The sequence below is a fragment of the Cervus elaphus genome, chromosome 29 (assembly GCF_910594005.1).
Source record: "Cervus elaphus chromosome 29, mCerEla1.1, whole genome shotgun sequence".
Lineage (NCBI taxonomy): Eukaryota > Metazoa > Chordata > Mammalia > Artiodactyla > Cervidae > Cervus > Cervus elaphus.
In genome coordinates, this window is record NC_057843.1 from 28088310 (window position 1) to 28113302 (window position 24993).

General features: G+C 36.4%; 1 protein-coding gene across 7 annotated transcripts in view; it reads right to left on the reverse strand.

Annotated features, from left to right (window-relative positions):
• The window catches only part of CCDC171 (coiled-coil domain containing 171), a 332100-nt gene that overhangs the window by 179529 nt on the left and 127578 nt on the right, over positions 1-24993 (reverse strand). For all 7 annotated transcript variants that reach the window (XM_043891112.1, XM_043891113.1, XM_043891115.1 and 4 more), the window contains 4 exons: positions 17493-17997; positions 15671-15787; positions 2995-3221; positions 2318-2500 (listed from right to left, as the gene is read on the reverse strand). In XM_043891112.1, coding sequence (XP_043747047.1) covers positions 2318-2500; positions 2995-3221; positions 15671-15787; positions 17493-17997 — 1032 coding nt within the window. The remainder of the gene's footprint in view (positions 1-2317; positions 2501-2994; positions 3222-15670; positions 15788-17492; positions 17998-24993) is intronic.

Consider the following 24993-nt stretch of genomic DNA (forward strand, 5'->3'; position numbering starts at 1 on the left):
TCTCTGGGTCTTGTGAAAAAATATTTTTGTACTTCAACCATTTACTTGTCACACTGTTTTAAATTATTGCTTCTTGCCATCAGAACATTCTGTTCTTTACACTCCACTTGGCCTCTATAAATGACAGTCTTCATTATTTTGCAGGACTTCTTCCCATTCCTCCAAAATGCCTCCTTTACCTAAAAACTGAGCTAACTTTAGCCCCTCTCTTGTCCACGTATCCCTCCCAGAGATTGGCTCAATTCTGTTTCACTCTTCCATGAATAAATAGGGTCAAACAAGTATAGCCATGCAGAGTAAGAAAGAGATAGTGTGTGGAAGCAGTTGTATGGAGCTAAGAAAATCTAAAAAAGAAACAATGGGAGTTAGCTTTTAAAGAACAAGTGTCAGTAGATGAACATGGTATTCCAAAATAATACAAGTACTGAAACACTTTCGGCAGGCAGGATGTATCCCTTTAGGTTACAATTTTAGCCTAAGCTGAAGAAACTATTCTGTTTGCCTCCTACCCACTTGGACTGAATTAAATCAAAGATGATGATTTGAGACACATTCCCCAATTTTTTAAGAGGAAAATAACATCATGTTGCCATTTATACTTTTTAATATAATAATCCGTTATTAATATAGCTAGATATGAACATTAACCACTATAGTGAAGTAGTTTAAAGTCTGAGTTTTAGAGTCAGAATTATGAGCTTCAAATCCCATAATTTCCACATACTAACTGTGTGACTCAGAGCAAGTTACTTAACTGTTCTGTATCCTACATCGTTCACCTGTTTAAAAAAAAAAAGGATAAAAGTACTATTGAACTATTGTTGACATGAGAGGACTAAATGAATCAGTTAGGGTCAGTACCTGATACATGATAGTAAATTGATCACAAAATGTTAGAAATCATCACAATGTTATACTACATAATTGTATGTCAAATAGAAAAATTATTTATCTCATTCCTTCAATTATTACTTCAATTAATCCTATTTTTATTTGTACACTTCAGTGAAAGTAATTCACACTAAACATTTCTTGGTGCATGTTCTTTGCATTTTCTGCAAACAAGTTATTCAACTAAAGTTTATTTGCTATAGAAGTATCATTTCCTATGTTTCAGTCACAGTCACGTTTTAACAGGGCTATGAGCTCTGCTGACAGACAATCAGTACTCCTTTAAGCATCTGATGTAACTTTTTTTTTTCAGTTTTCTTTACTGAGATGATTCTAATGATTCTGTGCTTTTTATTTAATTAGCATATAACATTGCTTAAGTTTAGGATGTACGACATTGATTTGAAACACTTCTAAACTGCAAAACAATTACCACTGCAGCATTAGCTACTCTATCAAGTCACATAATTACTTCATTTTGTGATGAGAACATTTAAGTTCCAGTCACTTAGCAAGTTTGAAGTGTACTGTTAGGGCATTTTAGAAGGGAAGTGTTCTAAAGAAGTTCTATTGAGGGGACTAATTTATCTGAAAAATATAAAAAATTAATAAAAACACTGGAAATAGAACTGCCATATGACCCAGCAATACCACTTCTGGGCATACACACTGAGGAAACCAGATCTGAAAGAGACACATGCACCCCAATGTTCATCGCAGCACTGTTTATAATAGCCAGGACATGGAAGCAACCTAGATGCCCATCAGCAGATGAATGGATAAGGAAGCTGTGGTACATATACACCATGGAATTTTACTCAGCCGTCAAAAAGAATTCATTTGAACCAGTCCTAATGAGATGGATGAAACTGGAGCCCCTTATACAGAGTGAAGTAAGCCAGAAAGATAAAGAACATTACAGCATACTAACACATATATATGGAATTTAGAAAGATGGTAACGATAACCCTATATGCAAAACGGAAAAAGAGACACAGAAATACAGAACAGACTTTTGAACTCTGTGGGAGAAGGTGAGGGTGGGATGTTTCAAAAGAACAGCATGTATACTATCTATGGTGAAACAGATCACCAGCCCAGGTGGGATGCATGAGACAAGTGCTCCGGCCTGGTGCACTGGGAAGACCCAGAGGAATCGGGTGGAGAGGGAGATGGGAGGGGGGATCGGGATGGGGAATAAGTGTAAATCTATGGCTGATTCATATCAATGTATGACAAAACCCACTGAAATGTTGTGAAGTAATTAGCCTCCAACTAATAAAAAAATTAAAAAAAAAAAAATTAATAAAAACAAACATACATTTGCTCTCTGACATTTTATATACATATTATATGTATACAATATATATTTAATATCAGAGAAGCGCTTACCGAAGCAATGGCTTTAAAAATCATATATACTTACAGACTGCTTAAATTCATTTAATTGCATTTGGAGACCCTGGGCTTTGTCAAGCTCCTTCTTCATTTCATTCACATTCCGTTTCAGTTCTGTGACCTCTAAGCGCAGTGAGCGACGCTCCACTTCTGCTGCATGCAGCCTTTGTGTAAATCCAAATATTTGCTTCTGTAATGATGCTGTGCTTTTCTGTTGTCAAACAAGAGCAATTTTACAAGAAGTAACTACAGATTTTCTAAGAAGTCCACAGCAATGACCATACATTTTACCAAATTAAATGTAACCTGGGATACACAGAGAACAATACCAGCTCTTACTAAAACTTGTTTAAGTGAAAGCTTTATTTTTTACGTGATCAATAACTTGCCTTACATGAAATGAACAACTGAAGGAAAGAAATAATCTAGGTGACTAGAAAATGTAATAATCAATTACTTCTTACACAATTCTGTTGCAGTATACTTACAGAGAACAGTAAATTCAGAACTCATTCCAGAACATTTGTATTTTTATATTATTGACACTTATTTGGAGGTGCTTTCATTTATCATATTAAATGATTACATGAAATCTAAAAGAATTTGCACACACTTGTGTACAACTAATTTAAGCTACATATAAACTTGACTTTGAATTAAATTTACAAGTTCTAAAATCCCTATTCAATGAAACTGCATACATACCAAAATGGGCACATGGCCTTGCAGACCGTATTTCAGGGCCAATGTGTTTACTTTATGAAGTCCCCGGGCCAGCCTCTGAACCAGGGAGTCTTTTTCTACATATGTCACACTCCTGTTGCTGTGCAAAGGTATACTGTCCATTGCCAGACTGATTTTATCCATGAGTTTTGCAAAAGAATTCTTGGCTGCCCCTATAAGCAAATGTCCACAAATTCTGGAATTTGGATCTTCAAAAGAAAAAGAAAACAGGCACAGAAAAACGGGACTTGTCGCATGTTCATTTCACAAATACTGCAATCACAACATAATGAAAATATTTTCTCAATTATATAATTCCTATTAACTGATAGCAATCCATCCAAGAAGCCAAGAAGCTCCCTCCGATACTAATTTTCACTGAGTAGGAAACAGCCCACCTACTAAATAATGTATCTAAAGAAAATCTGCATGTATTTACAGTATTCCTTCATACTGAACACTATGACACTAAAAAGTCATCATCAATCTTTTCTTTTAAAACCTAACAAATTCATTTTCTATTTATAGCTACTGAAGCTTATTACCTTAATGTCACACTATTTATATTATCAGAAAAGAAAATACAATTTGTCTTATTCCAAGGCAATTAAAATTTTACAACTACAATTACTCATTTTCCCAGAGGATTTTGGTAATCATTCCTCTCATATAATGGACTTAAGGTCCCAGCATATCCAACATGGCCTGCTAGCTGCTAGATTCATCAGGTCTGTAATTAATAATTGTGTTTAATGTTGATAAATAAAATTGTCAGTGTTCTTTCTACTAATTGGTATTCCAGATAATGGTTAATAGGTTTATTTAGGCCTTAATAAAAGTCATGTAACTTAGTTTTCCCTCTGCTAGGCGGGTCTTCATCTGTCATTACTTGTCTTACGATACTATCCATGTAAAATGACGAACATGAAGAGACTGTTTAAATAAAGTAGTATACCACTCTACATTTCAAGCTCCTCTGCTGTTGGGAGTTAATTTAAATCTTGTCGACACATCAGAAGAGCAAAAAGAGTGTTTGGCCAGTTTTCTCCAAGAGAAAAGTGTTTCATGATTCTAAGAACACACATGGTGGACACTGAGAGTAGCACTGACTGAGAAGCTGATCCATCCGTGGTTTTCTGTCAGAAACTGTCATCTCACGGAAGCCCTCTGCTCAAAAACTTGAGCCTGTTTTCTTTCTTTATTCCTTAGTTTACGAAAGGAAAGATTAATTTCTAAGTTTATGCAGCAGTTAGAACCAGAGAACCACACTGCTCAGAAGTTACACGTAAACTAGAAATTGTTTATTGGATAAAAGTACAAAACTCTTATAAAACATCTACATGGATAAAACATCCTCCATGTAGAACTGATTTCTTTCAGCTATTGATGCTTTGGCTTCTAAGAATATAAGGAAAAGTAAATTTAAAATATGTCCTCTGTCATAAATATGTTCTCTGAGAAGCCCATGGACAGAAGGCACAAAGTATAATTGCAATACACAGTTCTTTTCATAACAGATTCCTTAAATAAATCATGAATAAAAAAATTTAGTAGGTTTATGTAGAATAAACATATAATGCAGAACACTGTAAAGAGTTACAAAACTACAGGATGTATTTAACAGGTTAAATGATTGAATAAACAGTAAAATTTATTTGTTATAACATTCAATATAACACATCAATTCTGATGTCTATATATGTACTCCCTGTTTCTCCAGCAAGCTTGCAACTCCTTGATTATTTTCATCAGGTAAACTTTTTTTGTCTTTACAGTGCCAGTCTAGCACATATAAGTATTTTTAACAGGTTTGTTGGATTAACTTATATTTCTTTTTGCTTCTATAGTAGCTGCAATAATGTTGAATACAAGAATGCATTCAATGATACCAAGAGAAGATGATTAACATTAGCTTTTATAGTATGTCAAAAGTTATTCTTTCTAAATAGATGGGATAAAGGCTCATTGTTATAAGAAATTTTCAGGAATACAGAGGTAATATACCTTTTATCCTTTAGAAGAAAAATCAACTATAATTAAATTTTAATGAATGGTAGCGCTTTTTTTCCTATACCACAGCAATGTGTTGTATAGACACTAACCACTCTGAGAGGTGAAATGAAGTGGCAAAATAATTTCACAAGGCATTCTTTTGAATTTTTAAGAAGCAGGAAAGACGCATACACTCCAAGTTTCTAACTGCTACTTTCGATGAATTACAGAAAGCATATTAAGTAATTTATGCTTTGATGAATAAGAAGTGTTTTTACAATTTACTTCACATCATACAGTATAGAGTACAATTAATTCAATATTAAACAAGTGAAGAAACAAAAAAATCCTCTAGTGACATAGTTGTAGAACTATTTGTGTAATGATACAGAAATAAGGGGGGAAATAAAGTCACTGAAATTCCTTATGTCTAAACCTGTCTAGACTGCTTAAAACGTTTGACTTGTTACATTTAACAAATTCTTGTTTACACTAAATACATTTGTTAATCATTTTTCCCCTAATTCAAGAAAGAAGAGGACTCTATGTTCTGAAATTACCTTTTCCAATAGAAGGGGCAATATTGCATGACTAAGGTTAATATCCTCAAAACAAATTCATAGAGAATTGTTTCGATCAGTAGTCTTAATGCTAATCTGCATGATATACAAGGAGTTCTTATAATTCTATATGAAACAAACACACACCCCCACATATGAACATAATGAGTTAATTTGTAAAAGAATATGAATGGGTATAGAACAAATGAAAAGATATGCAACCTAACAATCAAAATTATAAATAAGGAATAATATAGAGCTTTCTTTCCTCTTTCAAATTGATAAAGATGAAAAAGACTGTCAAAACTTTGTGTGCCAAAGATACAATGTGAAAATCAGAATTCTAAGTACTGTTCATGGAAGTGTAATGCAAAGAAACTTTTATGAAAGGAAGACTGACTATAATTTCCAAATGTAAAATATGCAAACTCATTTCTTAGGACTTCGCCAAGGCAATAATTGCACAAGTATAAAATGCTTTTATGTACGAATATGCTAATCACAGCATCGTTTATTATAATATTACTTAAAATAATAAAAAATATGAAAAAAATGTCAATATCCATCAATAGGGAATTCTCAGAGTCAACTATATACATATGAACAACAGAATAAGGGAAAAGTGAAAGTGTTAGTCGCTGAGTCATGTTCAACTCTTTGTGACCCCCATGGACTGTAGCCCACCAGACTCCTGTTCATGGAATTCTCCAGGCAAGAATTCTGGAGTAGTATGTGATCAGATATAAATAATGAAGTACACTTATCTTACTGACATAGAAAGAAATCTATTATCCAGTGAGTAGAAAAATATAATGAGACATGATTATATGATTTCCTCATATAAAACTGCATGTTTGGTGTGTATATATGTTTATACACATGTCTGGAAGATTTGTAGAAATCATTAAAGTGTTAAGAATGATAGGGGTAGCCTTTTGGGTGATTTTTATTTCTTCTGTGCAAGTTTCTATATTGTGTCAAGTTTTTATACCATGCATAAACACTTTTACAGAAATAACACAAATATTTTAAAAAGCACTGTATACTGGGACTTCCCCAGTGGTCCAGTGGTTAAGACTCCACACTTCCACTGCATGGGGTACAGGTTTGATCCCTGGTTGAAGAACTAAGAGCCCATATGCCACAGGGTGCAACTAAAATAAATAAAGCTTTAAAAAAAAAAAGCACTGTATAACTGCCTTCTTCATTCAATCATTAAAGAGCCAGCGATAGAGCAACTCATATGTATGAAGATACTGTGCTAAGCAATGTGGAGATGGGATCTATAACACTGATTAAAAATCAGTAGCTCTTGTTTCTATAAGTGTTATTTATAAATAATACTATAGATATAAATGACCAATAACAGGAGTACTCAAAAACATACCTTGACTTAGACAGATGCTATTGAGGGGAATGATTATCAAAAGCAGGGGGTTATTGGTCATGTTTGTCCCATATACACCTTTGGTAGCCTGATAAAACCTACAGATCCCCTTCTTATAATAATACTTTTAAACATGTTAATTCAAAATATATAGAATTACAATGAAAGCAAATTTTATTAAAATGCAGTTATCAAACAATTTTAAGGTTCATGAGATCCAACCTGTCAATCCTAAAGGAAATCAGTCCTGAATATTCATTGGAAGGACTGATGCTGAAGCTGAAACTCCAATACTTTGGTCACCTTATGCAAAGAACTGACACATTGGAAAAGATCCTGATGCTGGGAATGACTGAAGGTGGGAGGAGAAGGGGACGACAGAGGATGAGATGGTTGGATGGCATTACAAATGCAATGGACATGAGTTTGAGTAGACTCCGGGAGTTGGTGATGGACAGGGAAGCCTGGCGTGCTGCAGTACGTGGGGTCGCAGAGAGTCAGACACAACTGAGTGACTGAACTGAACTGAACATATTAAATATAAGATAATATATTTTAAATATATAAATATATTATAAATATAAATATATAAGTTTATATATTTAAATATAATTTATATATTTAAATATAAATATATTTATATGAGTTTTATATATTTATAAATACATATTATAAATATTATATAGTTATAAATATTATATGCATTATATATTTAAAATTAATATATCAAACTAATTAGAATTAATATTTTTAAATTAGCATGTGAAAGTTGTTGCTTAGCCACACTAAGAACCTTGACCTATGAGATGATCTTTATGAAGGCATTAAACATGTCAGGCTCACGTCAATTTTTTTTTAATATTTAGAAGTGATGAAAATCCTAACCCACAGTATATACTGCTACAAATGTAATTAAAGTTCCTATAGTTCACTTTACAAGTCAGAGGTAGGTGTTTCTCAAAAAATATTAGAATACACCAAGGCTTTCAAATTCTTAATATGTATACACTACTATATATAAAATAGATAACCAACAGTAACTAACTGTATAGCACAAGGAACTATACTCAGTATTTTGTAATAATCTATAAGGAAAGAAATCTGAAAATAATATATATATATGTATAACTGAAGCTATTTGCTATAAATCTGAAACTAATATAACATTGTAAATCAACTATACTTAAATGAAAATTTTTAAAAAATCTATTGTGGAAAGTTTTTGTTCAAAATTCAGTGAGTTCATCTTTGGCTAAGTCAATGTATTCAATAGATTTATATCAAAAAGTTAAAAAGATTGTGAATCTATGATTCGCATTAGATGCTATAAAGACAGAAAGAACTTAACACTTTTGAAAGAGTTCTGAACTGTTTCCAGGTACTTACAGGTTGCTCTTTCAAAGAAGTAACAGAATTTTTTACTTAGGGAGTACTGGAAAGCAACATAGAATGAAGATCACAGACGCTCCACTGGATGGATGAACAACTACTAGGTGTAGGGCTGTCCTGAGATGCGGTCAGCTGCCCTGCATCAGTGTCCAGCTATACATAGAAGACTGATAACAAACCATGTGTGGGATAATCTATTACTGATCACCAGAAGATGAGCATAAACAATATTTAGAGATAGTTGTAACAACTATATTATAATTTTTAAATAGCTGTGATTTTAATTAGTAACTAAGTCACCCTGCTGTTAATATTATCACAGTCTGTCATCACCATGCATAACTGGAGGAAATGTTGAAATTCATGAATGGTTAGTAAACCAAGATGTAATTATTTTTCATTCATGTCCATCAATACTCCCCCTCTGAATTCTATCCATGGACCATTTTGAGAAAGGTTCTGTGAACCCCAGATTAAAGAATCTGTGCGCAATTCAGGAGACTCAGGTTCAGTCCCTGTATCGGGAAGATCCCCTGGAAGAATGGAATGGCTACCCACTGCAGTATTCTGGAATTCTGTGGACAGAGGAGGATGGTGGGCTATAGTCCATGGGATCGCAAAGAGTAAGACATGACTGAGCGACTGACACACCTTATCTAATAAATATACTACTCAATCATAAATCTGCATCCTTGAGCCTCTACTTTTCCATCAGCTTAGACAATAAGGAAGCTACATACCTGGACTACTCCACTCTAAAAACTACTATAGTATGCTCTCAGTTTTCACTGAAGATGAGTATAAGTAACACTAGCAAGAAAAAAACTTCTGTATCTTCACGAAGCAGCTTTTAAAGATATAAACTGTGATGTTATTCAATATCTCCAATATGATAATACATGTAATAAATTCCTCTTAGGGTCTAGTAGCAAAAAAAAAAAATAGTTTGCTCTGTATGTTTGGAGACATAACAGAGCATCCTATATCTGGGGAACAGCAAGCAACTCAGTTTAGCTGAACTGTAGGTTTATGAATGAGAGTGCAGAGAGGTGAAACTATACAAAAAATGAGAATCAGATCAAGAAGGGTTTTGTACACCAAGCTAAAGGGCTGATTCATAAAGTAAGAAATGAAGACTACTACTGCTGTTGATACAAAGACACATGACAAACCAAGCACCGCCAGCATGCAATAACTCATCTAAACCCTTACAACAGCCAATGAGATTATACGATTATTAGTCATTGAAAATAAGTGATGAAAAACAAACAACAAAAATGGTACATAGGATGATCTGGTCATACTGAAATAGATCTTGAAAGAATTACACACAAATAATAATCATACTCTCAGAGAGGGGTTATAGAAGCTATCTTTACTTAAAGTGATATTTTATAAACACCTGTAAGCTGCCATAACTTTTCTCTGGAGCAAGGTCGGGGTTAAAAATATTTTTAACACACATGTATTACTTTAGAATAGATCTGAGAGGAAATTTTTTCTTTTGTTCTTTTACAAAAACTCAAAAAAACAATTGTGCTGCTTTGTTAGAGAGTATCTGGATATTCAATCAAATTTTCTATGGTTCCTAAAAGTTTCCACGAACGATCTGTAAGTTGCAAATATGTTAAAGCTTCATATATGTTTCTTAAAATAATTTTGACCTTGTAAATTATTTTAACTAGTAAATATACTCTATGGACATGTGACACTGGAATATGACATGGTCACGAACACTTCCAAAAATCAATTATTTATTCAAAAGTGTTCTTAAAAATGACAGGCAAATAAATTTTAACTTAAGAAAACAAAATAGCTGTTCATCATAAAATCCTTTCAAATTTTCTGTATGCTTGAAAATTCTCAAAATGTTTGAAAAATATGGGAAAAGGCAAACATAATCATTTTTAAAGCCACAAAATACAAGTCGGTAAGTTAAATGTGGTTTCCTTCAAAGGAGACACTCGTAGCTCCAGAGTTAAAAATGATCCCTGGTCAGACTGTACTTGTCTGAGATATGAATGACATTAGATGTATAACAAAATTCTGTAAATTACTTCTTCTCACACTTTACTGTGTATATAGACCATCTTTTTAGAACGCAGATTCTGGCATGACATTGCACTTCTAGCATATCACTGTTAATGCTGAGGGTGCTGGTCCACGGCCACACTTGGAGTGACACGTCTCTCTGTACTCTTTGTTAGGATTCAATAAAGTCTTTAAGTTTTAAAATATAAACCAAAAACTACTTGCTAATACAAATATCTTTACTTGCCGCTTTGAACTTCCTAATGTGAAACCTCAATGTTGTGCCAAATACAGCCTAGATTTCTGAGTTTTGAGTGGAAGAGCTGCTATGACCTCTACAAAGTTAACTTAAAGTATACAACAAAAGAGAGTTGTGAGTAGTAATAGCAGGGGCATGTATATCTGAGTCATCTATATTCTATATAATTAAGATTCACTTACAATTGAAATGTATAACAAAATGCATGAACATTCTATTCATCATCAGCTACACCTGTATTTATTCAGAGATATTTCAGAGCAAATCAGCACATTTGTTTCTATGTTGAGAAATTCAGTCTGAACAAGTTACATAAAAAGTTGAGCTATCTATAGGGTTCTTCAGTCCATTCCTATAATGATTGATATCCTAGCTCTTCAGTGGAAGTAACATTCTCCCCTGTTTGAGGTAAATGATCTCTTGCAGGCACACCATTTGGATACCTGGAAGAGGTAATTTATCTCAAGTGGGCAAACACTTTAATGAAGGCAAGAAGGTTGCCACCTGTCCAGTATTTACAGAGACAACATGGAAATCGGGGTCTTTGCCCACTGCCTATAAATACGCTGTCAAAGTTTAAGAAGGCAGCAGGGCCAACTACCCTTAGCAACCACTTCACTTTCTGAGTAGTGAATTCAGGTCACTGTTGTTGAACTTGCAGCTTCATGAAAAGGTATACAGGTTCCACTGAGACATCAGCATACACAAAAGAGATAAAATGACATTTATTGGAAAATGATATATACAAGGGACTTGGAAAGATGCATTGACTCCAAATAACTATGAGCTAGGAACTTTCCTTGGCCAAATTTTACAGATACAGATAGTGGGAATGAAAAAGGATGAAATGATTTTCCCAATGGCACACATGTAGTAAGCAGTGGAACCCAGATTCAAATTTAGAATCCAGGTTCCTAATCAATATTCTATTATATATCCAACATGTTTAATTTTCTCTCCCAAATAGTTAATAGTTTAATTCAGAACTCACTCTAAAAAAGATAAGCACCTAAATTTCTAAAAGAGTATTGTACTGATATATTTAAGCTTTGAACAAAGATAACAGGAGAAGCAATAGCTACTACTTAATATATTAGAGGTTACTACTTGGTATTGCCATACAGGTACTAGCTTTCCTGGAGCTAAAAAGAAAACAAGTGAAAATGAATGAAGTAATGCCATTTGCCACAACAGGAAAGGAGCTAGAGACTGCCATACTAAGTAAGTCAGAAACTCAAATATATGATATCGCTTATATGTGGAATCTAAAATATGATACAAATGAACTTATTTGCAAAACAGAAACAGACTCATTGACATAGAAAACAAACTTATGGTTAGTAAAGGGGAAGGGGGAGGGATAAACTAGGAGTTTTGGATAAGCAGATATCAATCATGTCCGATTCTTTGCGACCCCATGGACTATCTGTCCATAGAATTCTCCAGGCCAGAATACTGGAGTGGGTAGCTGTTCCCTTCTCCAGGGGATCTTCCCAATCCAGGGATCAAACCCAGGTCTCCAGCATTACAGGTGGTTTTCTGTACCAACTGAACTACCAGGGAAACCCAGATATGAACTACTATATATATAAAAGAGAGAAACAACGAAGATCTACTTTATAGCACAGAGAACTATACTCAATATTCTATAATAAACACTAAAAAAAGAAAGAATATGAAAGAGTATATATGTGCGTGTGTGTATATATATATGAATCACTTTGCTATGTACCAGAAACTAACACAATACTGTAAATAAAAAAGTGACAGTGAGGCCATCAATACATAGTCCTAACAATATGATTTAAATTTTTAGCACGTTCTTCAAAAAGAAAAATAAAGAGGGAACAGAGAAGAAAAAGAGTTCTAAGAAATATTCTCTTTGATTTCCGAATTTTCACATGTCCTAAGTAGACTTTCCCAAGATTCTACCATTTCAGTTTCCCACTTGGCTGAAAGAATCAAGGTACAACTCACAGTATCAGATGATTCAAGGGACAAAAAATCGATTACAAATCAAAGCTGAACTGATATTCTTGATACCTGGCCTAGGATGAAAACATCCTACTGTAAACTGGTTAAACAGATGATGGAACATCTAACTGATATATATTACCCAGATATCACAATCACTCTCTAGAAGAATATTACCAGAAATAAATAATGGAATAGCATGTGAGCAACTTGCTTGCAAACCAGTCAGCCAATATAATTCTTTGTTGTGTACCTGCAACTTTTCCATAAGTCCGAGGCTGTTTCAAAATAATTTTTAAATGAAGACATTAAAAAGCATGCAGCCTATGATATCATTTATATCACTTATCAGTCCGTTAGTGGATGGATGAGTGGGTGGGAACTCCAAGAGATGGAAAGGAGGAAGGAAGGGTGAGTGGATTGAGAGAGAGAAATGTTTTCTTAATCCTTATATGTATACGAATTTATAACAAAACCATGTTTTAACAATTGGAACTGTAAGGGATGTGTAAATGGCCTTGAAATTTTAAGATAAACTAATGTATTTTCAACTGAAATTTACATTTTTATGAAATTTCATTATTATTTCATTAATGCAATAAATCTAAATAAAGACCAATATTTGAACTAAGAAAAGTTAGTAAAATAGAAAACAAAGACAAGTAAGTGCTTTACAAATTAACTCATTTAGTCCTCTAAACAATTCTGAGAAAAGTAATCCTATTCCAATTTTACAAGTAAAGAAACGACAACAGAGGGTTTCAACAACTTGCCCATGTCACTTGGTGAGCATGAGTCAGTACTCAAAATCAGGAAGAATACATACTTAACCCTACACCATGTTGCCTCCACGGTATAACAGCACTTAGGCAATTTTAGAACAGAAAATTAGTAACTAGTAGTTTAAAAAATGTACACAGGAAACATGCATGTGTTCATGTTCATTAACACAATATGCTGCTTTCATGGTGAGATGGGGGTAAGGGAACAACAATTTTTTAGCACCCGCTATATACCAGGTACCATACAAAATGTTCAACAAGCGTTATCATATTAATTCCTCCTAACAACTGGGAAGACAGCATTATCTTCATTTATAGGTAAAGACTGCGAGGCCTGGTAAAGTTAAGTAACTTGCCCAACTTCACACAACTAATAACTAGCAAGACTGAATATAATATCAAGGGTCACATTGATAATTTTTGTACTAGTTCAATAACAATTATCTGCCTGGGTCATATCCTCTCTAATATTCTTCAGTACTTTGATACATCTATTCTGTTCCCTCTCTAAGCAACCCTCATTTTTCTCTTCTCTAAGCAGTGTTCTTTTTAAAAAGTGTTAATTTATGTATCTAACTTTTGGCTGTGCTGGGTCTTTGATGCTGTGTGGCCCCCTCTAGCTTCAGAGAGCGGGGCCGCTCTCTAGCGGTGGTGCGCAGGCTCCCCGTGGAGCGGTGGAGCGGCGTCTCTTGCCGTCAAGCACAGGCTGGAGGGCAGGCGGGCCCCAGAGGTTGCAGCGAGAGGGCTCAGCAGTTGCAGCCCCCAGGCTCCAGAGCACAGGCTCAGTGGCGGCACACAGGTCTAAAGGCTCCATGACATGTGGGATCCTTCGGATCAGAGATCGAACCCGTGTCTTCTGCACTGGCAGGCAGATTCTCCACCACTAAGCCACCAAGGAAGGCCCCAAGTAGTGTTCTTTATCCAACAACATTAAACCTTCCCTAAAATAAGTTTTCTTGAACTTGCTATTTCCTCCAGCTAGAGGTATACCAGGTTCTAACATCCAAGGCAGCTAGTTCCTGAAAGTAGGCATGCACTTCCAAACACTATTCTTGGTCTACCTTCCACATGATAGTTCTTACCTATACTTATTGCTACCAATATTCTTAAAATATATTTATGTACACTTTTATTTCAGACTCCAAATCCAGTATGTTGAGGTTTTGCCAATATATTAAAATATGCATATTTTTAACCAACATTTATGGAAAAATCTAAAAATAATCTTTGAATCATAAGTTTTGTACTACAGGAGCCTAGGTTTAGAAGTTTGAAATCACAATAAATGATCTATATTTACATAAAAGAATTGTTTAAAGAATTAAAATAAATCCCAAATTATTTCATTAATACTTAGAATATTTATTACACAGTCAAGTATTAACAACTCTGCTATACTTCTTTTTTTTGCCATTAATGTGACTGAAATGACCATAATTAGTCCAATGACATAGCTTAAGCAGTAGGTAACTGTATGTTACTCTCTTAGTGCAGAGAAATCAGTTTTCACTGAAACTTTCACACAAACAAGTCATGCAATCTGTCACAAGAAAATACACTTGAATTTTAGACCGTTGGAAATTGCTGGTTATTGGTGGTTTCATCTAGTGGAAAAGAGCAGACTATTCAAATTAACTCTAGGTGGTGCAGTGGTAAAGAATCTGCTTGCCAATATAGGAGACACAAGAGACATGGGTTCAATCCCTGGGTCAGAAAGATCCCCTGGAGGAGGAAAGGGCAACCCACTCCAGTATTCTTGCCTGGAAAACGCCATTGGCAGCAGAGCCTGGTGGACTACAGTCCATAGGGTCGCCAAGAGTTGGACACAACTGAGCACACACACACACACACACACACAATTAAACAAAAATAAAAAATAAAAAAACCTGCCATATGAGAGAGGAAAACTTTCTGCTGATTCACTTATTATTCAACTGTCTAAAATTCACAGCCAGAAACAGAAGCAAGACTAAAACATTTGAAAGAATGTTACAAGCTATTCTTAATAAAAAAGCTAACAATGAGCTTTCCATAGGAAAAGCAGATCCTAAGGGGGGAAAAAAGGTGGATGGATTCACCATTTCTCCATAAAGACAAAATAATACATCAAAAATTGCATTAATTCACCACTTCATTAAATATAGATTTAATCATCTCTCTGTATCTGAATAAAAGAAAGATAAATACATTTTCTTCTTTGAAGGTTTATCAGAATTTGTACCAAAAGGCATTTCTGGACATTAACTTCTATATTTTCCAAGGACATAAAAAAAGGGAATCATACCTGTTTTACTAATAGCTTCCTGTAATTCAGCCATGGAACTGATTATTGCAACAAGAAGGTCAGTACTGGTGAGCCAACTGAGAGCTTGCAAACAACGAAACTGCTCCTTTTGATGTTCTACAAAATAGAAAAAATCCATTATGCAATGCTACAAAAATGTATTAAAATTCATTTAAAAATTATGGGAATGTTTAGCTATTTAAGAAATAGATAAATATTGTACATAGAACTTCACCTAGTATGGAGAAGTCTATAATAAGTATTAGATTTATTGACTCTATTTATATATATAATGGTAATGGTAACTGACATCATAAAAGAAGAGAAGAAAATTTTCTTTAGTTCTACTTATATTTAATAGCTTACTTTTGAAAAGTTAAAAATTGAAATAATTGTTGCCTCAGAATAGTCACGCATTCTGGGACTGACACATTGACACTACTATGTGTAAAATACTATGTGCAAAATATGTTCCAAGATGCTTGCTCCTTGGAAGAAAAATTATGACCAACCTAGACAGCATATTAAAAAGCAGAGACATTACTTTACCAACAAAGGTCCATCTAGTCAAAGCTGTGGTTTTTCCAGTAGTCATGTATGGATGTGACAGTTGGGACTACAAAAAAAGCTGAGCACCGAAGAATTGATTTCTTTTGAACTGTGGTGTTGGAGAAGACTCTTGAGAGTCCCTTGGACAGCAAGGAGATCCAAGCAGTCAATCCTAAAGGAAATCAGTCCTGAATATTCATTGGAAGGACTGATGCTGAAGCTGAAACTCCAATCTTTTGGCCACCTGATGCAAAGAGCTAACTCATTTGAAAAGACCCTGATGCTGGGAAAGATTGCAGGCGGGAGGAGAAGTGGACACAGAGGATGAAATGATTGGATGGCATCACCGACTCAATGAACATGAGTTTGAGTATACTCCGGGAGTCGGTGATGGACAGGGAGGCCTGGCGTGCTGCAGTCCATGGGGTCGCAAAGAGTAGGACACGATTGAGCGACTGAATTGAACTGCTGATGTGCAAAACAGTTAGCTAGTGGGAACCCGCTGTACAGTGCAGGGAGCTCAGCTCAGTGCTCTGTGGTTACCTAGAGTGGTGGGATCAGTGGGTAGGAGGGAAGTCCAAGAGGCAGAGGATATATGTATACATACAGCCAGTTCACAGAAGAAAGTAACACAACATTGTAAAACAACCATTGTGAAGTCACTCAGTCGTGTCCGACTCTTTGAGACCCCGTGGACTGTAACCTACCAGGCTCCTCCATCCATGGGATTCTCCAGACAGGAATACTGGAGTGGGTTACCATACCACGATTTAAAAAAAAAAAAAGGAATAGTCAAGCATTCAAAAAAATGTTTGCTGTAAACTCACATTTGTTCTATTTTTATTCATCAATAGATTCTTAACTCTGATCATTTTATACTAACTCAAATGAAGCAAAAGTAATTTATGCTACTAATTAATTTTAAATAGGGCAGAGTTTCTGGATTGACTTCACTGAAAAATCACTGTACAAACTCTTCAATTTACTGTGAAAAGAACATTGAAATATAATAAAGCTATACAAAGTTGAAATTACTTGTACTTGCTACCTTGTTTATATTTTAGTGTTTACAACAAAAATCAAAACCTAACTTACATATAGATATACAGTTATTCATACACACATATAATTCTATTGATACCTATATATGTAGATATGTTACATGATTTGACATTGTAAATGATTTTTTAAAGTCTTTGCATAACGGGCCAACATATTCACTTTGGATGTCACTTACATTCAACTTAGATTTTTAAAACCCAAATGATCTTACTTGGAACTTTATGCTTGTCTTTGAGCTCTCCTGTACACACTAACACGCCTATGCCTTCTCTGAAACTCTCCATCCAGGTAAAAAGAGAGACACACGACTGGCCCAAAATTTTCAGCCTGTTTGCTGCCAAAATTGCAATAACACCTTTCCGGAATACATGTATCAATCCTTTGAATGTTTTTTTCTTCATCTTGGCTTCCTCTTGCTTCTTTTCTTCTACTGTTGACAAAGCCTGGGCTAAAGTTCTAACTTCCAATTTTAACAACTCAAAAGTGTTGACCTGCTCCTGGAGAAAATCTCTCTGTGTAGATAAGGCAGATGATCGGCTGTAGAGAGGATAGAAGGCGCCAGCCATCAATGCACAGGCTGCCAGCAAGGAGGTCTTTTCCCTTTTGGTCTGTGATAACAAGTTTTTGAAGTGGGAATTTTCAAACACCAATTGTTCGTGTGACTTCTCAATACGGTTCAATTTTTCCATATTTTTTTCAGCAATTTCTTGAAATTTCTAAAAGAAGAGAAGTCAAATAATATATTTGATCAAGAAACAAATAGGCATTTTAACCCATCTTTAAAAGAAGAAAAACGTTTGCTGACAACTATTTCTTTTTCTTCCCAAGATCTATGTTCTAAAATATAAAAAAAAAAAACGTATGACAGAGCAATAGTGGGCCAAACAGCCTAGATCCAACGTGCACAGGTTTTAAATCCTCTTATGTGGAAGCTTTACATAAAGTAGAACACATAAATTTTAAAATATTTTGTAAATTTCTGTACACTTTCACATACATACATATATTCAAAAAAAAGAAAATTTCTTCTCTTCTATTCCTCAGTAACAATTATTTCCTATTTTTAAACAGAAATCACACCAGCGTTAGAGTCTTTTCTATATGTAAAAAGACAACTTTTTGTCAGAATAGCAAAGGATTAAATAAATAATACAACACACACCATCTGACTATCTGCCACTTAGTAGATGAGAAGGGACTGATTCTCAGAATACACTCTCTTCCTTCAGTTTCTTCTTTCCCAAGACAGAAGGCTGCACAAAGCAAAGCGTCAGTGCTGGGGAAAAATGTTAATTGTGGGGTGGGCCTCAGCAGCTCCTGGTCCTTTTTTCCTCATCAAGGTACTTATAATTCAAAACTTAATATGGAACACAAAGAAAATTTAACTGCAGGCACTTGATTTTAATCTAGAAATAAACTAGAAAATAAATTAACTCTCCATGAAATCTTATGTCTTATCATTAAGGAATTACTGAAGTAAATTTTTAGAAGATAACAGATGCCAACTTTTTTACTGATTCATTTATCATTCAATAAACACTTATCGATTACTCAGTAAATTCCATATGCTAGGAAAACAGACAAATAAATCAGTCATTGCGGTATAACATGATGGTGGAGCTACACTAGACAGCCAGAAATGCATAAAAGGGTAGAGAGGCAGCCGGAAACAGACAGTCCTGGGATAAGGATGAGAAATTAAAACACACCTAGAAACTGATAAAAATCTAGAATGTATGACAAAAATACTCCTCTCTATATAGAGAAAACAGGAACACAATGGAATTTCTGGAAAACAGAATTAAGAGGCGAGTTACACAGCCCATTTTCATTTTAGGCTACCCGGTAGAAGCAGCCAATATCTAAAACATAAAAGAACTCATACAACTCAACAACAAACAACTCGATTAAAAAATGGGCAGACATCTGAACACACGTTTTTCCCGAGTACACATGAAAAGGGCCAACAGGCACATGAAAAGATGTTCAACATTGCTAATTATCAGGGAAACGCACATTAAAGCCGCAATGAAATATCATCTCGTTACCTAACCGGGTCCGACTGCCCGAGGTGCAGCAAGCCAAACGGCGAGACAGAGGTTTGCAGCAGAGAAAGGGTTTATTCACGAGGCAGCCAGGCGAAGAGATGGGAGAACAAATCTCATATCCACCTCCCCAAAGGCCACGGGCTGGAGACGGTTCTGGGTAAAGCTGCGGTGTGGGGAGCATGAAGAGAAGTAATTGGAGATAAGAAAGAGGTGAAGGATCATCAGTCTGCGCAGGCGCAACTAAGCTATGTGCTTCTCCATGGGACGCACGTCTGAGGGTGGAGTTTTTGCTCTTCTGACGTCAAGAGGTCATCCCATTTGGAGGGATGGTAATCCCGCCAGTCCTAACCAGCTCAGACTCTAACTGGACACAGCTGACTCCAAGTTCCTGAAAAACCAACCCAGGCAAACATCTTTTAGGCTACATGATGCTTAGAGGACAATTTAAAGGAAGCTTGATCAATGAAGGCAGAGTACAGTTAATTATTTATTAAGCAATTTACAGTTTAATGGAGCTGATGACTACCCTTGGTCTCAATCTCATGCCTATTAGAATGGCTATTATCAAAAAGACAACAAATAAGTATTGGTGAAGATGTGGAGGAAAAGGGAATTCACGTGCTATTGGTAAGAATGTAAACTGGTGCAGTCACTACGGAAAACAGTATAGAAATTACTCAAAAAATAAGTATATAACTACTGTATGATCCAGCTATTCTACTTTTCCATATAAATCGAAATATGAAAAAAGTAACTTGAAAAGATATATTGTTGCATTGCACCCTGCAAGTCTTAAAGTTGCCCAGCCTCAACACCAAAAAAAGAGCCTGGAGACAGTGGCAGAGACATCAGTGGTTTGTTGCAGCAGTCCCCAACCTTTTTGGCACCACAGACCAGTTTCACAGAAGGCAATTTTTCCACAGACCGAGAGTTGGGGAAGATGGTTTTTGGATGATTCAAGCGCATTACAATTATTCTGCACTTTATTTCTAATCCAAATGCTGCTGCTCATCTGACCAGCGGGTACCAGTCTGCAGCTCGGGAGTTAGGGACCCTTGATTTATTGGATAGGGGGATCTTACACAAAGGGTCCTGGAGTGACACCCCACCATGTGTGGCAGATGCTGGGCAGGACCTGGGAACAGTCTCTGCTACTCAGGGGAGGAGGAGGCCACCATTTATAGAGGGAATTGACATCAGGTGGGCTCATCAGTTTCCAGGAGCTAATTAAGCCTGATAATTAAGAGAACTGGATATTCATGTGAGTGAAGCAGGGACTGGTCAAACAGGGGATGTACCAAGAGAAAGAGAACAGCCATCTTGATTGGCCTGACCATACATATGTTCATCCCTGTGTTTAACGCAGCTCTACATATGAGAGTCAATACATGGAAACAACATAAGTGCCCCTTAACAGATGAACAGATAAAGAAGATGTGGTATATACACACAGTGCAATACTATTAAACCATAAAAAAAGATGAAAACTAGTCATTTCAACAACAGGGATGGACCTTGAAGGTATGAAGTACCTAAATGAAGTAAATCTGACAGAGAAAGACAAATACCATATGATTTCACTCTGTGGAATATAAAACACAAACAAGAACAAAAAAAATGAAAAAAACCAAGCCAAAGCAAACATAGATACAGAGGACAGAGTGGTGATTACCAGAGGGAAAGGTTCTGGGGAGGACAAGATGGTTAAAAAGGGGTCAGCTGTACGGTGCTGCATGGAAACCAGACTTTGTGGAGGTGGGCATGCTATAGTGTATTCAGAAGTTGCATTAAAATGTACATGTGAAACTTAAATAATGTTATAAATAAGCTACCTCAATTTTTTAAAAGAAGAAATTATCAAAAGAATACATGTAGAGTCTACATGTAAGTAAGAAAACAATCTCTAAAGACTGTTTAATTGCCATATGTTGTCCTAAGTCATTCTTGGTTTGAGTAATTATAATCAAGATAACAAATATTAATGGTTATCAAAACAATCAACAAGGACAATATTGAACTAAATAACTAGAATTAGCAAAGTGAGATATTTGAATTAAGGATTTTAAAATAATGAAGTCCTTAAATTTTTAAAGTTCTTACTGACAATGTTAGATTAAGAAAACCACACTAATATTAATGCTAATAAATACTAAGAGTTTTGATTCTTTTTTGACAATTATATCCCCTCATTCATGGTAGCTCTACTGAAATCCATAATTACAGATCTGGCTGCCCATTAGGCCAGCAGTCCCCAACCTTTTTGGCATCAGGCACTGGTTTCATGGAAGACAATTTTTCCATGGACAGCAGGAGCAGGGGCAGGGGCAGGTGCAGAGATAGTTCAGTCGGTGATACAAGCAATGGGGAGTGATGAGGAGCAGCCAATGAAGCTTTGCTCACTTACCAACCTGCTCCTCACCTCCTGCTGCACAGTTGGTCCATGGCCCAGGATTTGGGGACCCCTGCAATAGGCATCTTCCCTTAGATACCTCATAACCATCTCAAGTACTGCTGTTTTTCCAATTAAATCTGCTTATAACGTTCAGTTGCTAAGTTGTGTCCAACTCTGACACCATGGATTGTAGCCTGCCAGACTTCTCTATCCATGAGATTTCCCAGACAAGAACACTGGGGTGGGTTGCCATTTCCTCCTCCAGGGATCTTCCTGACCCAGGGGTCAAATTCGAATCTCCTGCATTGTCAGGCGGGTGCTTCACCACTAAGCTACCTGGGAAACCCCATGCTTGTGTGCGAATTCTCAGTCGCTAAGTCCTGTCTGACTCTTTGAAGCCCTATGGACTACAGTCTGCCAGGCTCCTCTGAATTCCAGAATGGGCTGCCATTTCCTCCTCCAAGGGACCTTCCTGACCCAGGGATCAAACACAAGCCTCCTACGTCTCCTGCACTGCAGGCAAATTCTATACAACTGCACCATCTGGGAAGCCCTCTGTTATTTTGTTCAGTCACTCAGTCATATCCAACTCTTTGCCAGCCCACAGCAAGCCAGACTTCCCTGTCCCTCACTATATCCCAGAGTTTGCTCAAACTTATGTCCACTGAGTCAGTAATGGCATCCAACCATCTCATCCTCTGTTGCCCCCTTCTCCCTGCCCTCAGTCTTTCCCAGCATCAGGGTCTTTTCCAATGAGTCAGCTCTTCACATCAGCTGGCAAAATATTGGAGTTTCAGCTTCAACATCAGTCTTTCCAATGAATATTAAGGACTGATTTCCTTTAGGATGGACTGGTTGGATCTCCTTGAAGTTCAAGGGACTCTCAAGAGTCTTCTCAAGCACCACAATTTGAAAGCATCAACTCTTCGGAGCTCAGCCTTCTTTATGGTCCAACTCCCAGATGGCGGCAGTGGAGAAGAACCCACCTACCAATGCAGGAAATGTAAGAAAATCAGGTTCAATCCCTGGGTTGGAAAAATACCCTGGTGTAGGAAATGGCAATCCACTCCACTATTCTTGCCTGGAAAATCCCATGGACAGAGGAGCCTGGCAGCCTACTGTCCACAGGTGCACAAAGAGTTGGACACTACTGAAGCAGCTTAGCATGCATGCATGCTCATATCCACACATGACTACTAAAAAAAAACATAGCTTTGACTATATGCACCTTTGTCACAAAGTGATATCTCTGCTTTTGAATACACTGTCTAGGTTTGTCATAGCTTTTGTCTCATGGAGCAAGCATCTTTTAATTTCAAGGTTGCAGTCACTGTCCACAGTGATTTTGGAGCCCAAGAAAAGAAAGTCTGTCACTGTTTCCATTTTTTTCCCATCTATTTGTCATGAAGTGATGGAACTGGATGCCATTTTCTTATTTTTTGGATGTTGAGTTTTAAGCCAGCTTTTTCACTCTCTTCTTTCACCTTCATCAAGAGGCTCTTTAGTTCCTCTTCACTTTCTGTCATTAGTGTGGTGTCATCTGCATATCTGAGGTTATTGATACTTGTCCCAGCAATCTTGGCTCTAGCTGGTGATTCATCCAGCCTGGCATTTTGCATGATGTACTTTGCATAGTAAATAAGCAGGGTGACAATTTACAACCTTAAGTACTCCTTTCCCAATTTTGAACCAGTCTGTTGTTCCATATCTGGTTCTAACTGTTGCTTTTGACCTGCATAGAGGTTTCTCGGGAGACAGGAAAGGTATTCCTATCGCTTTAAGAATTTTCTGGTTTGTTGTGATCCACACAGTCAAAGGCTGCAGCGTAGTCAGTGAAGCAGAAGTATATGTTTTTCTGGAATTCCCTTGCTTTTTCTATGATCCAACAGATGTTGGCAATTTGATCTCTGGTTCCTCTGCCTTTTCTAAATCCAGCTTATAGAAGTTCTCGGCTCATGTACTGCTGAAAACTAGCTTGAAGGATTTTGATCATGACCTTGTTAGCATCTGAAATGTGTGCAACTGTGCAGTAGTTTAGGAGAAGGCAATGGCAACCCACTCCAGTACTCTTGCCTGGAAAATCCCATGGACGGAAGAGCCTGGTAGGCTGCAGTCTGTGGGGTCTCGAAGAGTCAGACACAACTGAAGCAACTTAGCAGCAGCAGCAGTTCAGTAGTTTGAACATTCTTTGGCACTGCCCTTCTTTGAGACTGGAATGAAAACTGACCTTTTGCAGTCGTGTGGCCACTGCTGAGTTTTCCAAATTTGCTGGCATACTGAGTACACCATTTTAACAGCATCATCTTTTAGGATTTAAAATAGCTCAGCTGAAATTCCATCACCTCCACTAGCTTTGTTTATAGTAATACTTCCTAAGGCCCACTTGACTTTACACTCCAGGAAGCCCTGGGAAGCCCTAAAACATGTTTATAATAGTCCTCTTTATATCAGTAAATTGAACCAACATCCGCCCAATTTTTCAAGTCAAAAACTTTGTAATCAGTCTTAATTCCTTCTTCTTTCACCTTATCCTCTCCATTCCCAAATCAAAACCATCAGCAAGCACAACAGGGCTTATCTACAAAATACATCCTCATTCATCTCCACTGCTACCACCTTAATTCTAAAGATCAGCAGCAGCAACTATTCACCCCCAAACTTCAAAGCTACTTCCATGTCGAATTGGGTCGATCCAATCCTATTGCTGAAACTCTGTCTTTACTGAACCAAGGTCTCCTGCTCAAGTCACACCACCTCCACATGCCTTCTGTAAAGACATCACCATCTCCCAGAATCCTCAACTGGAATGAAAAAGGATATGGGCTGCTCTTCTGCTATCCAGACGTGAACCTCACTATGACTTTTCATAATTTACCCATGGTCTCTAGCACCACCAGGTACTTTCTGACTTCCCTAATGCTATTCAAGTTCCAACTATATCCTGAACCCATTTCAGGGTCTATCGATTCCATGACACCTATTACTATCAGTCTTACTCATGTTGACCTTGACCTTCTCTGAACGTAATTAAACTACTAGGCACTTAATTCCTACACTCCTACTTACTTGTCTCATGTGTGTTTATCTACTCTCCCTCAAATACAATAGAGTTTTAGCTCCTAAAGGCCAGGGATTATTTAGTCTGGTGCCTGTCACAATGCTTTATACTCTTCAAGTATTTAATAAGTATTAAACAAATTAAATAATCCTTTATAAAATGTTCCCTGGTGCTTAGCCCAGCACTTTACACATAATAAGCACTGAGTAAATAG